Here is an 18,547-nt window from a genome sequence, read left to right on the forward strand (position 1 = left end):
AGGGTGCGCTCCCCCGCCCCCAAGCGCGCGTGCGCCACGCTCCGCCGGGCTTGTCTTTTTTTTTTTTTTTTATAACTTTAAACGCGAGGTGCGCGTGCGGCCAATGCTTGTTTATTTTTATTTTCAGCGCGGTCCGCTTCGGCCGTGCTTATTTATTTATATAATTATTTTGCTACGAGGGGCCCAAAAGGGAGCGGTTTTCCTCACTAATCCATTCTGCTTTTATTTTCAGCGCGGTCCGCCTCGGCCGCGCTTGTTTATTTATTTAAATATTTTCTCACAACGGCTCTGTGCGAGCGGGGTGGGATTATGGGATTACAGGGTCTTGTTCACAGAAGGTTCAGGCGTGTTAACAAGGCAGCAATGCTACGCACGATAGTGGAACGCCAGCACCATCGCTGGACAGATGGATTTGAAAGAATTATGACATATTAAACTCTAACCTGTGACACATACAGTTTAGAGCAGACGTAAAGAGTTCTCTGTCCGAGCTGGGCACCACCAGGCGTTCTCTTAATTGAGGCGGCGGCGGAGGAACGTGGGGGCAACAGTACCATGGTCCCCGACTGCCGCTCCCGCCGCCTCCTGCCCACGTCTGGTTTAAAATTTCACGGCTCCTCGGTGCTGTCTCGACGTCCGCTCTCACAGCAGCTGAGGTAAATATAAACCGCTCAACACGGGCTCCCAATCTCGCGCTAATATACATGTGTAATCAGTGGTCGAAGTGGGGGAAAAAAAGTAGGGGAACTGTGGGCGGAGAATCAGAGGGCGGGAATAACCCAAGGATTGGCTCAGTGGGCGGAGCCAGAGGTGTGGCCAGAATGCGCAAATATCCCAATTTTTAGTATTTGTTTGGCATTTCACTGCCCAGTTTAATCAACCAATGGATACACATGATTATATAAGGTTATAATGAGTTATTGACAGTAAAACACATTCACAAAGTGGGATATGCTTCTAATCACAGAATGTCCCAAATACGATAAAATGTGGAAGCACAAGCCATTTGTCGCAGAACCATGGTGTTTATCATCAGCACTTCTCCCTTTTTCCACAGCAGCAGTTCAAACATGAATGGCAAAATATCCTAGTTTGCAAATGTTTTCTATATAACTCTGGCTCTGCCATATTTGCCTCTTAATGCAAGATCTGCTGCATGATCTGATCATTTAAACTAATAAATTGTTTATGGCTCAAATGTATCAAAAGTTAACAAAAAATGTGACTTGTTTTGCTGCGGAGTGGATGGCTTATTGCAAAGGTTGACTGATCATCTTTCTCACTGTTGCATTTGTATGTTATACTGGTGCTAATAAGGCAAAATCTTTCCAAAGACTGTTAGCATGTGTACACGTCAAAATAATAAAATATCAGAAAATATACTGCATTACGCTGCAGCCTTTTTTTAAATGCATAATTTAGTCAACACTGTGGCATAATTGTGTCCTCCTTTGCTGCATATTTAATTCCAGTGGCCCCACAGCAAGCAGCACATGTTTAAAGTGCGTGTGAATGAAGCAGAGAGACTGTGAAGTTTGCGAACTTAGTTTGGTGTGCGTGCCAAATTCTGCATTGCCAATCCCTGGTGAGTTGCAGCTACTACTTCTGAAACAAGGCCAATGGAGCTAACTATGGGTGAGGCAGACTGGCCTCAAGGGCACTGGCGGTGCCCTGTGCATTAATGTTTGTTATTACCCTCTAATGGCCACCTCTGTCATGGATTCCCTCACTACCACCCTTTAACAGTGCCCCTCAAGTCTCCATAACCACACTCTCTCTCAGATGCATTTAATTTGATTTACAGCGCCACTCATACCAGTGTAGGGTGTCAGAGCACTTTACATCACACACATTACTCAGAGACAATCAATATGTGTGTAAATCACTGTATAGAAAATGTTACATAAGACTAAGGACTACAAGGTGTAGGAGTCACACGACAACCATACTACTAGGCGGTATAGTTTAATAGTGATTGGTCTGGAGAAACATAAACTCAGAATTTTAAAACTTAAAACCATGGTTGGGGGTACTCTTTAATAATCAGAATTGATTTCTGTCCAAAAGAACACTTTTTGCAACATTAGGATAATCAAAGACTGGGGGGGGAAACATAACGCTCTAATTTATACCTTGCAGGTTGTATGCAGCTCTTAGATGAAAGTTAATAGCTCACTGTTGTATGTTAGGATTTTAACTTCTAAACTGCAAGTAACAAAAGGAGCTCTCTGACAAAAGCAGTAGCCCACTGACCTATTTACATTATGTGCACTTTGTGATCTGTGTAGGAAGGTGGAATCTGACTACATGGTTGCCCCACTTTTTTCCTGGTGTTTTGCTGGTTTTTGACTTAGGCTGGGGTCCTGAATAGCAGGATCCCAGGCAGACTATCTGCTTTCTCCCTTAAATTGATTACAAGTACTATAGGTACACTCCAGATTGGATTCTGGGGTACCCTTATAAGTCCCTAGTATATGGTATACTATGTACCAAGGGCATAGGTACCCCCATAGGCCTACCAGGGGCTGCAGCATGTATTGTATCACCCCTGGGAAGCCTTCCAAAATGACACCACAGGTCTGCTACTGCAGCCTGGGTAAGGTGGTGCATGCACCCCTTACTGAGATATAGGTTCACTATATCTCTCCATATCACTGCACATACAAACCTATCAGTCACCCCTATGGCAGGCATTACCAATCCTGAAGGCAGGGTGCTGGGTTTTATGTGAGAGGGTGCCCATGCATGAGCAGAGCCCCTCAGCAGCCTTCAGAACCTTTATTCTGGGGTTGTTTGTGATGCTGCCAAACCATACACTCTTAAGTGCATTATAACCAAACGGTAAATGCTAACTTTGGAATGGCTGCACGGAAACATGTGGTATTTGGTGTCAAACACTTTGGAATCATACCCCCACACCAGTAACTGGTGTGAGAGTATGATCCCACCCTTCTAGAGGGAGAGACATGACAGCACCGGTATACCCGGCACCAGCTAACAGAGCCCTGGCATCACAAAATGGATGCTGCCAGCCACAGACACGAGTCTGCCCTCCTGTTGCTGGACGAAACTCCGGCAGGGGAGGCCTGGACAATAGGTTTCCTGTCACAGGCAGGTGTCACCACCTCCCAGAAAGACTTTAGTGTATTGGGGCTGGGTGGGTGCACTCCAAGAGTGCTTTGAAGTTCAGCACTGGGGGCACATTTGGTGTCCCTGTACATAGTCCAGCCCCTGCAATGGCGCGAAACTGGACAAAGGAAATGGGTGTAGCCACCCCTCTTTCCTGACCCTCGCATAGGTGGGTCCCTAGAGTTTGTCCCACCCCTTCCTTGGGTATAAGAAAGGAACCCCTGGCTCCAGGACTTTAGATTACACCTGGACGAAACTCTGATACTGAATCCTGGAACTTCAACGATCTACATTGAACTAGATAAGTAAAGAATCTCCCTTGGAGTAAAGGAGTTACTCCCCTTCAAGGTGGAGGCCTCACGATAGGCATTTACAATGCGACTGCCACTACGGTGTTCGCAGTGCCTATCTATTACATTGCAGCAGGTGCTGCTGGCTGCATCATCCGCTGCAAAGTAAAAAAAAGGAACATGTTAAATATATCGGTGCCTGCCACATGGTGCAGTGATATGTTGTGGGGCATCATAGATGCCCCCCAGGACCCATGTCTGGGGGCCAGGGGTAAAGGGGCCTGCTACGGGCCCCCAATGTCCCTTTCGCCAGCATTTCCATGGCAGGTGAACCGCCATTGATAAGCTGGCGGGTAAGGGACATCGTAATCCCTGCTGCGGTGCATGGTAGGCACCACCAGCATTGTAGGAACCACGAGCCCCTCCACCACACCGGCGGTCTCAAGAAGCCCGTCGGGTGCGTGGTGGTTGGTCTTTCCGACCGCCAGGTAACCACCCGCCATTGTAATATGGCGGGCTGTGATGCAGTCACCAATGGCGGTGGGACCGCCACCGACGTGGTCCCACTGCCATTATAATCACCCCCTAAGTTTGGTGTGCATGCAAATCCTACATTTCAAACCCCTGGCAAGTTGCACTGCTAGTGCTGGAAAAAGGCCAATGGAGGTACCAATTGGTGATGTGGACTGGCCTCAAGGGTCTTGTGACCTCAGTGACAGATTCACTGTCGATCTAGGATGTGCTTCTTCATATGCCTGCCCGTAAGACTGGAAGTGAACTGCACTATGGATTGTGGTGGACAGGTCCACCTGCGGGTGCTAAGACACCTGGGCTTCTAAGGTCTATCGGGCCTTCTAAGGTGTAGCATCGGAATAAGTTCCGTCAGGAGTGTGGTATGGTGAACTGGTCATGAAGGTCTGAACATGGTTCTCCAGTTCCAAATTCAGCAGCTCTGGCCAGAGTGCCACATTCTCTCCCACACTGAACACCATACTGCCCCACTGAGAGAAACTCGCACTGCATTCAGCACAACTCAATTGTGCTGCGACTAAATTCAAATTATGCACTAGACAACAGTAAAATGCTGCCTGAAAAAAAATGAATAACACCCTGGAAAAAGCAAACACTCATAGGGAATGCAAGAATAAGCAAAACATGTGAACTGTAATCAGAAAAAAACATGGTTACCTTAACGGTTTTAAACTCATTATTCAGAAATCAGTAAGTGATTTTGCCTGAAAAGTTCAAGACATGGCTACAGGACCAGGAAGGGACCCCTTTCAATGTCCATTGCTTATATCCTTTCAAAATGTATGCAGTTTGGTTTAAAAAAGACCACATCCCCAAACACAGATCCGCATTTTATAAGCTAAAATAATTAAAAAGTTGAAAACGATCATATTAAACGTTTCCACTCTACCCATCAACCAGGTATTGCAGTCCCTTTAGGAATGGCGCACTTACCCACCCTGGGAAAACAATGTTGTTCAAAGAATGAAGATGAAAAGAAAGTAGCGCTTTCACTGGCAAACTCTGTAAAGTGGCGCTAATGTGTGTGGGTGTAAATAACAGTCTGGCCTGTCTGCTGTCCACTCTGTATTGCTTTTTTTAGGTATTTAACTATTTTTTCTCTCCATTCCGAGGTTTTTCTTTTCAATTGAAAACGGTCAGAACATGAGGACATTTACAGTCAAAGTGTTCAGCCTTTTTTGGATCAATTTCACAGGGGAACAAATAAAGAAAAGGAGAGGCAAGAGAGAGTACCTTAAGAGTTGCCTATTGAAATCAGCACGTAAGCAGGAGCGAGACAGAGACAGAAAGAGATGGGGGATTAAAGAGACGAGGGCAGCCGCCAGAGGCAGGTCAGGAGTAGGGGACACGGTCCTTGCCATGAAGGAAAAGAGACAGCGTTTATTTTTTCTCCGTTCTCTGCCCTTCCCAGAACGGCTGAGCCTTCCTGCAGCATAACAAAAGGCAGAGGGCGGGTGGCCTCTGACTCCAGGCAGGTCAAGTGCAGGGCCATTAGGTAGCGCTTTCGCGTGCTAATGGCCCTGCGATAACAGAAGGGAGAGGGGAAATTCCTTTGTCCCCTCGTCCCCCCCCCCACCCTTGTCCCCCGCGTCCCCCACACTTCCTACGCCCATGCTCGAACGTCGAGCTTTATAGGCGATGGTGATTTCTTGCGTCCCGGGACGCATTTTGAAAATAAAAAAGTAGGGGAACGGAATCGCTGGAAATGAAGAAGTAGGGGCACGCCGTGCCCTGCCGTTCCCCCCCACTTCGACCACTGTGTGTAATGCACTCTGGCAGAGGGTAGCGCCATGAGTCCCCGAGGTGCTAGGTGCTTCACTGAAAGGTGCAGGCTTGCTCTGCTTCTCCAGACGGGCTTGTGGAGTAGAGCTCTGTGAGCCACGGGGATCACCTGCGTCAATGCAAGAGCTTCTCCAGCTGGACAGAATTACACATACACAGATGTTTTACGGATTTTGGGGGCCCTGGGCCAGATGTATTTTGGGGGCCCCTGTTCGGAACAGCTTTTATTTTATGACCCAGTTTCAGCTCTTTCATGCCCTCTTTGGTCATATTCTAAGTGTGCTTACATCTAATATTCAGAGATAGTGATGTGTGGTTTCAATATTGTAACATCAGCAGTTCACTAGTATTATTGCAAATAATTTCTGTAGCATCCTCCTATTTCTCATACGATAAGTTTTGTATAGATCTAAAAAACTTTTTATATGGATGTTGCATGAATCATAAACACATTCTGTCTGCAAAATATCTGTAATAGACTCTCACACCTTAAAAATAAATAATAGAAACACGCTGTTTACAACAATCTGTAGAAAAATTTGTCAAGGTCAACAGGGCAAGACTCTCTGCAGAACAGGGCTGGCTCTATCAGGGGCCCCCTGAAAGGCTGGGGCCCTGGGCCAGAGACCACTTTGCCCATGCCTTAAAACGTCTCTGCACATACACCAGGGATGGACATTCACGGCTTGCCTGGGTGCGACAGGGCGCCACTTAAGTATGTTTACAAAAGAAAAACATACGGTTCAAGGTAGGAATCATGACAAGTGACCAACCACCTTTGATTAGGGAAAAAAAAACTTTTTCAGCATTCAAGACTTACGTAAACCCACAAAATAGTCATCCTTTATGGAAAAAACTACTGATCAATGAAAACAAAACCGTCTGTCGATTTTACTGCCTTTACTTATTTTAAATATGTCAGGCAACCAAAAACACAAAAGAAAGCATGCAGACTACTACTAGCCGCTAAAACGACAAGTGGTTAAACGCCCGTCACTGACATCTGCTGTGATCTGCTGGTCGGGAGATAAAAATCCCACAAAGGTCAACTCTACCTATCGTTTAAGGTCATTACTGGGTGTTAGGCAATGGGATATTAGCAAGCAACACCAGTGGCGGCTGCCGACATCTAAAAGTGGTGAGGTGTAAAAGTTTGTGATGAGTAGGCATTGCCGAGTGAGCATGGTCGACCGTCATAAGGTGGGGTTTGTGGGTTCTCCACCACAAACATTTTTAAAAAGAGTGGGCAAATAGTGCCTTTTCATTTTCCAAGCATATATAAGAATGCAAGATGGGTAATAAAGCAATTGTGAAGTGTAGTTATGACATCAATAAAGAGATTTCATAAGATTTCATAAGATAATGATGTATCTGCTTATTCAATTTAAACTTTATTTCGGCAATAAGCCATAAAAGTCAACAGAAATAAATATAACATACATATATACAATTCATCATATAAATGGGAGAAAATTACATTGAGTTGGCGATAAAGAAATTTTTTTCATAGTTTATAAAAAAACCCATAAGTAAGTACCGCAAGTAAAAACATAAATAGTAATATATAAATTAATTAAAAAACCAGAACAATTGATTACATGGGCTGGAGAGACAATAAGACATAAGAGAAGCACAAAAATGGCGGAAATGGGAAAACAGGGGAAAGCAGAGCCTAAATCCAAGTATATTTACAGCTTGTAACTACATTTTTTCCGAATAAAATACACGCTGTATAAAAATCTACTTATTCCAAACACCACTAACTGTGAGGTGTTTGACTTAAGTATACGCTCTGCCTCTTTATAAGATCTAACCCCTATGTAATTGCAAACAGGTTTGATCCAACAACCCCTTGGTTTTTTGTATTTCGGGCAGAAAATAGTAAATGGGCAGCATCTTCTTTGGCCCCTAAAGAGCAAAGGGTACAAAATTCAGGGCCTTTTACCTTCCCCCAACAAGATGTATATGCGTTAATCTGTAAAACACCATACCTAAACTGTAAGTATAATGATTTTGCTAATGGTGGACAGATCTCATCCATAAATTGCTCTAAACTAGGAATATCTTTGGAAAGCAAAAATTCCATGGTCAGTTTGCCAGACGATGAGCTATACAATAGTTCACCGTTGACGTACGACCAAAAGGTATCCTTTACGAGCTTCCTAGAGAACGATGTCATATTCTGTGGAGCATTCCATAGGTGTGCAAGCCCTAATCTTTCATACCACTTTGAAACAAACTTTACCCATGGTGTATTCAAATAGCCATCAATCTGCGAAAGTTCAACAAAACCACTTTTATAGACACTCAATTCCGGGGTTACCCATAGTCTGACCCAATACAACAATGGTCTTAAAATTACTTGGTAGTCTATTTTTTTAAGATTGATATCTAAAAATACAGGAACCAAAGGGGTTCTAGTTGGTATCTTTAGTAGGCTACGCACAAAGTAATTTTCCATTTTTCCAAACGTATTATTACAATAGTAGCCCCAGACCTCAGCACCATACAGTGCAGCTGATTGTGCCTTGGCTTTGTATACATCTAGAGCCGGAGATATAGCCTTAGAATAGCTAGCTCCGTGAACTTTTAAAATAGGCATTGAATTTTGTTTGAGGGATATGGAGCTTTTGTCTATCTGTCCTTTCCAAGACCAGTTACTGTCCTATAAAATCCCCAAATAAGTAAAACTCTCAACCTGTTCCAATTTTTTGTTTTCAAGGAACAGATTACTCCTAAGGGATTTTTTGGGGTTTATGGACATGTACTTGGTTTTACTAGGGTTTATTTCTAACCCCTTCCCCTCACAATATTTTTGAAATGTATCAACCAAGTTTTGTAAGCCTCTCGGCGTTTGGGAGATAAGGATAGTGTCATCGGCAAATAATAATGCCGTAACCGCTTCACCACCTAGTTTTGGGGAATCGTGCACGCAGTTACTTAGATAACTAGGTATATCATTAACATATAGGGAAAAGAGAGTTGGGGCTAGCACGCATCCCTGGCGCACACCACGGTCAACGGGAATAGCCCTGGAGATTTCACCGTTCTTTCCCCATCTGATTTTCGCAAAGTTCCCCATGTGAAGCCTGATAAGTTCTTTAAGTAATTCCCCTGGGACCGCCATATTCTTAAGTGTAGACCACAACAATTTACGCGGAACAAGGTCAAAGGCGGCCCTAAGATCCACAAACGCCACATATAGATTACCCTTCCTTAGGTTTATGTACTTCCAGCAGATGCACATAAACCTAAATACTTGATCAATAGTACTAATTTTTGATCTAAAACCAGCTTGATATTTAGTCAATATTTTGGTCTCTTCAGTCCAATCTAAAAGCCTATTTAAAATATGTCTGGCAAAAAATTTTTGTAAAATATCAATTAAACTAATTGGGCGGTAATTACTAGGATCATAACGGTCTCCTTTTTTAAAAATTGTTATTATTTCAGCCCCTTTCCATGAATCAGGGATTGGTGTACCAGCAGCAATCGAATTACACAGGAAGTTTATATATGGTCCCCACACTTCTACATCATGTTTTAGTAAATCGCCGGGAATTTTATCAGGACCAGGGGCTTTGCTCATTTTCACGGCCTGCAAGGCCTGAATGGATTCTTCTAAACTGAAGTGTAAGGGGGCATTACTCGTTCCTAGGTCTATCTCATGATCCTTAAGGGACAAACTATTCTTTTCAATAGCGTAAAGCTTGGTAAAATGATCACACCATGTATTTTCATCTAGGAAAATATCCTTAGTTGAACTACCTTTCTTATTCCCCTTGGCAATTAAATTCCAGAACGTTCTTTGATCACGTTGTTTAGATGCATTTAAGAGACCATCCCAGATAGTTTCATCCCAGGATTTTTTTGCTTGGTCCATGGTCTTGTTATATATTAGTCTTCCATTTTTTATGTCTAGACGAGTACCAGATTTTACTGCCTGAATCAGCCTTAATTTAGCTTGGCGGCAGTCTTGGTTATACCATGGATTCACCATCTTGAGAGGATTCCCTTCCCTTTTACTGTCTTGTTTATATGTTTTACTCAATAATGGAGTTAAAGCATCCAACAATTTATAATGTAAATCAAGAACGCCCTGTGTACCCACTATAGGCAACTGGGGTGTTCCTATAATTTCAGAGAATACATTATAGATATTTTCCAATATTTTTTCCGACCCCAAAATATGTGGCCATCTTACCGCACGCCTATTGTTAGATATTTGTAACTCCCCACTAAGTGACGATGGTAACATTTCTTCTTCTTGTCTATTAATAAATGGGAGGGGATCTAACCATAGGTGGAGAGGGAAATGATCACTCTCTGTCCTTTGATCTACCTTAAAATCAGCAATTAATTCCCATACATTCCGGGATGCCATTATGAAGTCTATGTGTGATCTATATGTTCCCTTAAAATAAGTCGGAGCTGCTGGTCTATCCGAACGAAAACGGCCATTACAAGCCCTTAGGTCGTGCGCCACAGTCAATTGCAAAATTTGGAAAACAGCTACAGTGTTATTAACTGGGCCTACTGATTCTAGGGGTAAAATATCATTAACGGCGTCTTGTTCATCAAATATTTTTTCCATACCTGAAACAGGCTCATATCTACAATTAAAATCCCCGCCAACTAATACCTTTGCATTATCTCCCAATGTATCTAAAAAGGAATCCAAAATTTCTATCGTTTTAGATTCCTTATGGGTTGGATATGGTCTATTGTATATATTTATTAAGTGAATGATTTCTTTCCTTCTTGTAAGAATTTTAATGCCAAGTAGGTCAGGAGGGGAAATGGATAACTGGCTAGCCTCTATTTCTAGAGACACCTTAACCCAAATAACCAAACCCCCTGATGCTCTACCTCTGTTGGATGGTATTGCATTTAAACAGTATGTTTTAAAACCCAACCTGTGGGGAATTTCCACCATCCATGTCTCCTGTAAGAGTATGATATCATAATCCTCTATGTATGAGGACCATATCTCGTCCATTAAATTCTTAGCTAACCCAGCTATATTCCAAGATAACATTTTAATACGTGGATCCTCTTTTGTGTTTGATGAGGCTGGGCCTACTGATGTGATTTCATTCCCAGTATTAACCTCTAGTATGTCTAAAGGATTTGCCATATTAGCATAATTAGCAACTTCAATATCATCCTTTCCCTCCCTAGACATTATATAATGCTTATCCGTGGCCCCTGAACTAGCAGCCTCGCTCGTTGGAGGATAGAAAGATAAAAACTTATTTCCCAGCTTGTCTAACACAGTAACACCGGGGCAAGTTAGTATTGTAAGAGTTGAATCCAATTGTTCAACATTCACACCTGAACCCCTTATCAGATTGTCTATTCCTGTGTCTGTGATTGATTCATTTGGATGTAAATGTCAATCATTTTGGTCTAGCATACTCAATGCTGAGAATCTATTTTCAGTTGGAATGGTAAAGTTTATATCTCTACTAATGGGCAAGGGTCTACGAGTGTTGGGTAATAATGGTAATAGTGGTGCTCTAGACAAATGCCTGTAGAAATACCCCAGAGAGTGCACTCCCACATCAAACTCCCCTATATCCCTGGATGCTGCTCTTAAAAGGACGGTTGCAGCGTGCTGGGGGTATCTAAAATTTATAATTATACAGTCCCCCTTGCATCTTTTCTTGCGTTACCAATCCAGGAGACCCTTCTAGTAGACAGAATGTCATCAGAAAGAAGTGGGGGAAAACCACAATTTTTGTGTAGCCAAGCAATTGATTTCCGTTTAAGGGAATCATGGGATTCCTCCCGATGATTTGATATTGATGAATCTAGGAGTGGGACATTTGAAAGGACTACAACATAAGGTTCACAGTCAGGCGGGAGGTTAATGTGATTTGGTCTATGGCCAGAAGTAATAGTCCTCTCGTTATTAGATGGAACTACATTTGACTGAGAGGTACAACCAGCCGGATGACGTATCTCCCTGGGTAAAGGTTTGAATGGGCTCTTCCCTCTGGTTATGGCTGGTTGAGCCTGGACTGTTGAATGTATTTCTGATTCAAGGATTGTTGCAGTCTTATCTTCCCTCCTATTCTCTATAAGATCGCCCAACCTAGATATCTCCATAGATAAGAAATCAATTTTTTCCAAAAGGGGTTTGGTCACCAAGTCTAATTTTGATTCAAATAAGCTAGTTACCTCCATGGTTAAAGAATCAATTTTTTCCGTGAGAGGCTTAATTATAAGGTCTAATTTATCCTCGAAAATCTTGGCAATATGACCCAAAAGATTATCATTCCCATCACCCTTGCTAGCTGTGTTATCAGTAACAGTCACAGTATTTCTATGTCTTTGGTCCAGCTTCAACTTTGGGTGAGCATTTCCCCACTTAGATAGGGTTTTCCTGCATTTTCTTACAGGTCTCTTAAGGGGAGAAAGTAATGGCACAGATTCACTAGGTAACGGTACTTGAGTAGATTCTTCGTGATCCATGGAAGTGGTAGTCAAAGTTTCAGAACAAGAGGCGTCAGTGCTGGTTAGATCTAACATAGTTAGATCACTTCCGATGTTAGTATCTATAAGAATGGTATGGTCCGAAGTGGAATCCTTCCCCAGTGATTTTCGTCGGTCATTGTTTATCTTGCTCACCATTTTGACCAGATAGTTGTCCAAAGTGGAATTCTTTGTGGCCATTCTGGGACTCTAGTATAGGTAGTAAGAAATCAGTACTATTTGAAAAACAATAAAACGCAAAAAGTTAAAAGAAAGAATACCTATCTCAATTCAATCACAAGATATTACAGTACTATGATGGGACAGCAACCCTGATTCAGCGAATGTTCAGCTGGATAACGCCTTGATACAACTCACGACATCATCATCGTGGCACCGATGATCTCAGGAACCTTGATTTAGGGGGGTGGCCCGTCCCGACCTCTTCCGGCCTCCTAACGGCCACACAACGGCCCGCCCTTTGCCCGGGCTTAGCCCGGCGTCGCCCGCGCGCGTCCCGCGACGCGGAGGGAGCCTCTGCCTTTTGAGCGCCTCCGGGCGCGAAGACAAGCGGAAGTGGCCGCTAAGCAGACTGGGAGCTGTAGTCTCCCCCTGTCACGGGCGCGATAGCGTTAGGCGCCGACAGAGGGGACAAACAGCGTGGGCACCCCAGGAGCGGCAGAGCAGCAACCAAATCTCCAGCAGGACCTCCGGTGAGTAGTAGCGTCAGAAATTGCACCCCCGCTCCACCGAGGGAGCCTCTGCCTTTTGAGCGCCTCCGGGCGCGAAGACAAGCGGAAGTGGCCGCTAAGCAGACTGGGAGCTGTAGTCTCCCCCTGTCACGGGCGCGATAGCGTTAGGCGCCGACAGAGGGGACAAACAGCGTGGGCACCCCAGAAGCGGCAGAGCAGCAACCAAATCTCCAGCAGGACCTCCGGTGAGTAGTAGCGTCAGAAATTGCACCCCCCTGCTTATTGACTTGCAGAACTAACGGGTTCAGGGGTTTGGAAACAAGCAGTAAAATTGCTTAAAATATCCTGCCAAATTGAAGAAGCAAATTTTGTAGTTTAAAATGTTTCACATTACGGGGTATATTTTCTCCCTTCATCTTCAAGGTTATCAAGTGGTGTGTACAAGAGTTTAACTGCAGTAAGTCTAGGTGCCATTTCGAGGTGTTTGTATTCTTTTACTATAGCAAAATAATCCAAATGGGTAACATTTAAAGCAGGGCTGGGAAATGTTCGGATAGAGCCAAAGATCACATGAATGCGCCCTCCACCCATAATGAGTCCTGTACTAACCACTAGAATGTGTTATTGTTTCAAAGCACTTAAGTAGCGGTGCTGTTCCCGTATTAGCGCCTACTCCTCGGTCTCCTACTTGCCATTCCTCCACATCCTGCCAGTCAAGAACATGAACCCGGCTCCGCATAAACAAACAAGAACACCACCTTCAGTGTTCATTTAACCTGCACAGTTGCACACTCCAGGGCATTTGTGTTTGAGATGCTATGTGTGACATTTCCTGCCTCGCGCCAAGCTACCTTGTCGGAATCAGCGGTCCCTACTTGGACCAGGGTGCAGACTTTGGCCAACTGGAGACCTCGGTTCTAACAGCTGACACATGGCTTGAAGAATGCTATCGCTTGCATTCCAAAGCAGGCCCGCCTGTAGGCCCCTAGCCACTGGCCAGGCCATAGAGACACAGCAAGCACACAAACGCCCTCGTTGTGATTAAATATCTCGTCAATTGGCAGATATTTTTGGATGTATCTACCTTGTAAATTATTTTTTGGGGGTAGGGGGCATAGACTCACCGGCCAGTAGACTATGCAGCTCACCTTATGCTGCATCTCCTTCCGTAAGTGCTCAACGAAAAACAATTATCACGCAGTGCAGAAATTAATATTCACAACAAAATGAAAATGCGCATCTTACAGGCGGCACCAGAGAGTGCAAAGAGTGTGTAGGAAAGAGCCCCAATAGCCAACCCTGGGGCATATCAACAACAACCGGCGATAATTATCGCTGAGCGCACTTAGCGCTAGGATATTTATCGCCGGGTTGCGCCGATTTTTATCGCTGAGATAGCGCGCTATTAGCAACGCTTATCTCATCAGCGATAAAAATCCTAGCGCTAACTGGCTAACGTGAGATTATCGCTGGAAACCCAGCGATAATCTCACGTAGTGTGGCGTTAGCCTGCTGATAGAGACTCACAAACTTAGCCATGATATCCACCTGACGCTATGCTTGCTGATAGGAGAAATGTCGCTTAGCGACATTCCTCCTGTCATGCCAGGTCAGGAACGCCCACTTTGCATCTCATTAGAGATGCAAAGCTGGACGTTAGGAATACTGACGCTAAAGCAAGGTTTCACGCGTTAGCGTGACCTTGCTGATTAGGCGATAAAATTATCGCCGCTTTTCGGCCAAAAACGGCCGCAAAAGCGGCGATAATTTTTTATCGCCTGCTTGTTGATATGCCCCCCTATGCGAGTGGATTTCTTTCCTAGTGCCAGTGGCTGGAACGGCCGCCGCATTTCGACCCCTACGTCATCATCACAACATCATATACAGATTGGGCACAAGCACACAGTCAAACCAGATGAAGAATAAGACGCCCTTCCATCCCCTCCTCTTAATAAAAATCTCAACTTCGGTTTGGAAAGAATAAAAAACGTTCTTAACAAGAACTATTCTGGTTTTCCATTGTTTACATGTTTCAGGTTCTTTTATGCCCCGCTTTCCTTTACCACAGCTTCAACTCCTTTTGTTTTTCAAACAAGCCTTTGCAATGCAATAGGTCTCGCATTTTCACGCGAGTTTGAGCTATTAGCATTGTAAATGACAAAGCCTTTTATTTATGTTTTGGTTTTTAAAACATAAATAAAATACATTGTCATTTACAATGCCAATAGCTTAAACTCTCGCAAATGCGAGACCTATTGCATTACAAATGCTTGTTTTTAAGGTTGTATTTCAAGACCATTTTAGGGCATAGTATTTATAAATAACTATTGCGGATATAAAAATATTGATTACATAGGAACAGAATGTAAAAATTATGAAAGCCGACAGCATATAACTGTGAAATTTCCCTTTGTATCTAGTCTTGGCTAATAACCATATTCATACAAAAAGTTTGCCATTCTATGAGGGTTTAGTACTTAAATGTTTGTTTTCGCCTACTTGAACTTTAATTACATTTGCAGTCCAAACTCTGTCTGCAAGACAAGGTTGTATCTATGCACCTGTTGCTGCTTATCTAGTAAGGGCCGTAATCCAGTTACATCAAAACCTACCCTGCTCCTCTTGAGCCCAAAGTATCTACCTCCCGAAGAGAGCTGTGGGGGCTAATTTTATATAATTTCTTGAAATTATTTGGAGCAAAATACTCTTGTGATGCAAGGTGAGAAGATTGCATGGGAATTCACCTTCATATTCTCTTTAAAGCCACTATGTATTTTTTGAATATATAAACACTATCAAGATGCATGTGAAACACAGTGGTGGCTACTATTTAACTGGGGGGGTGGGGGGGGGGGGGTTTGGGAGTGAGGGGTGGAAGGGGATTAAAAAAAAAAACACTTACCTGCAGGCCGCCCGCCGCCTCCCGGCCCTGTTCGGTCATTGACTCAGAGTCCTAGAAGCAGGAAGCGCACCGGCTCGCTCAGCCAATCATGACGGTGCTGTCACCAGCATGACAGGAGAGTTGTGATTGGTCTGAGTGCAGTGGTTTGGTGTTCAAACAGGGACTGGGAGCCTTTGCATGTTCTCCACTCAGGCTGTGCGATACAGCCGGGTGGAGAACATGCTAAGTGCGCATCACTGTTTGGTCTGCCCAAGATGGCCAGCCAAACCGTCATGCGCACTCAGAGTGCCCACCACTTCTCCCCCCTCCTCTGGCCTGCCCAGAGCCGCCCCACACCTAAGCCAGTACGGAAAAATAAAATGATAATAAAATTGTGTTCTCTTATTTTTCCTTTTTGAACTGCTTACAAAACAGTGGGGCGACGCTCCCCCACCCGTAGAACACTTATTATATGATATCATAATAAGTTTAGATGCATATAAACTAATAGGCAATTACAGATTAACAGCAACATTTCAGGCCCTGGGCCATGATGAGTAAATGGTCAATAATAAGGTGTTCCTCTTAGGCATATAAAGCAAAACATTGTAAAATCGTTTAAATGTTCTTGCGCAGTTATGAATGTTCCGTGTGAACATACGTAGATAGAGGTTCACATTTCCTGTGACTATACAATAGTAGTTGTTTACTATCAAGGTTTGAGTGTTCAGTGAGTATGCCTATTTTCAAAATATATTCCATTCTTTATGATTTGTTTTGAGGCACCCTTTGTGAGTAATTATTGACATGGCTTGCAAGACTAACTTTTGCAAGGCAGAATGTCTGCTGATTGCAAACTTATTTTTGATAGCATCTTTATCCGCATTATGTATTAGACTTACAGGCTCATATCACTCCATTTCACCTACCTCTGCAGACTAGGGACAAGAGTGACTGAAGGTTGAGTGGGTGGTGGTGGCTAGGCTGGGCTTGGAGTTGAATAGGTTAGTGAAATGATAGTTGTAAATAGTCGTGCTGTTGCTTGTTCCTAAGCAGTGTAGCAGTGATTCTTGTGGATGTGTAGGTGGGTGTGTGCATTTATTGGTTGAGATTTGTGCTGAGCTAGGGAGGTGAAGGTTGGTGACCGAGCACGGTGCATGACTCTGTGCTTTGCTAAGTTCCACTTTGCATGTGGATCACTGTTAATGATAGGTGGGTGTGCTTATGTTTCTTGCCTGCAGTTTTAGGCATGTGACAGAGTTGATGGGGTCAGGGGACAGAAGAGGTAGGTAACTCCCTGTTAATCATCCCTTTATGATTGGTCTCAAAAGGTGGTAATGTATGTGCCTCTTTTGCTTTCGTGTGTATTGTATTATTGTGCCACTTATGTTTTTACCTCATTGGTGACAGTCCCTGTGTAGATGATAGGTTTACTTTAAAGCACAATGATGACTTTCTGAAAACAGGGTTCCTGTTAAGCAATATAGTGAACGTGGCCTCTTTCAGTTAGGCTTCATTAGGCCATTTCATATTATGTGAGTGTCCTCCAGTATATGGCATCTCCCAGTAGTGCTACAGATGACTCGATACAGCACTGGCTGACCTGATGACTGCAGAGCGGTAGCAGAAGGAGGAGGTTTACAATGGCAAAGGCATGTCAGGGTGGATTGAGGTTCGGGTAACCGATATTAATGATGTGCTAGTTTAGAATGGAAAACTGCATCCCTTCCTGGAGGACCTGCAGTAGAAGTGAAGCTTGATATCTTTGTGGTGTGCCTCGGAATTGCACAGCCACTGTTATTCATGTTGCAAAAGATGTTAAAGAGCTTAAGCATGTATTAGTCTATGAAAAAACATGATTGTTTGTTTTCCATTTTCCTTTGGAGAAATCTTATATCTTGAAAATAAACAAATGTCAATATATTACTTGGTCAAATACGGTTCTAAGGAATGTATGGTGAACCAAGCCTACTTCATTTTCAGACTTCCCTCGACCACGATCAGGTTTTGATATATAGTATATATCTGTGCTGGACATAAAAGGAAAGCTAAACCGCTTTACCCAAGTGTGATCCTCCAGGGATTGAAAACACGATATACAGTTATCTCAGTTTAATACCTGGAATACTTATGAATATTTTTATATGAATAAGTGTTTTGCATTAAAATGTCTTCTACTATATTGCTCCTGAAATAAAATGAATTATTGTGCAAGTTTAAGCGAAAGGACCCCAAAAGAAAGTCGAGTCCTACATGTTGAGGCAGTAGCGAGTAGCACAAGTTACAAATGCACCTAAGATTAGGAATAGTGTAGGAATAGTGTAGAGGGCAAGAATCAATTCTAATTAGCAGATGAATTGAATGTGATTAATAATAAATAGAATAGATTTTGGTGGTGAAAAAGGAAACGTGCATTTTTGCAGTATACGTTTTTGTGTACTCTCAATTTAACTTATCTAAGGACTTTTACAAATTGTTTAGCGTACATATGTCCAATTTGATCTCTGTATGCTAGACTGCTAAATAGAGTGAACTTTAAAATATAAGGATCTATCCAATAAAGGATTTTGTAGCTAAACGATTCTGCGTTTTTGTCCTCCCTTTAGCACAGGCATTTGAAAGGATGAGGAAACCAACAGGGCCTAAACCCGACATTAAATCTTGGCAGCAGGCCCAGGCAGAAGGCACATTTAACTCCACTCCGCCTACTGTTATGGAGCCTTTCTCAGTGCTTAAACAACCAGGAGTTGAAGGTAATTCAAGTG

At 43.3% G+C, this 18,547-nt stretch overlaps 1 protein-coding gene across 9 annotated transcripts in view; it reads left to right on the top strand.

The window, feature by feature from the left end:
* ZFYVE16 (zinc finger FYVE-type containing 16) overlaps positions 1 to 18,547 on the top strand; it is a 602,399-nt gene that overhangs the window by 216,352 nt on the left and 367,500 nt on the right. For 5 of the 9 annotated variants that reach the window (XM_085632392.1, XM_085632394.1, XM_085632393.1 and 2 more), the window contains one exon: positions 18,389 to 18,535. The exons of the other annotated variants lie outside the window; for them this stretch is intronic. In XM_085632392.1, coding sequence (XP_085488518.1) covers positions 18,389 to 18,535 — 147 coding nt within the window. The remainder of the gene's footprint in view (positions 1 to 18,388; positions 18,536 to 18,547) is intronic. 9 annotated transcript variants of the gene reach the window in all.

This window comes from Triturus cristatus, chromosome 2_1 (assembly GCF_964204655.1).
Source record: "Triturus cristatus chromosome 2_1, aTriCri1.1, whole genome shotgun sequence".
Taxonomy (NCBI): Eukaryota; Metazoa; Chordata; class Amphibia; order Caudata; family Salamandridae; genus Triturus; species Triturus cristatus.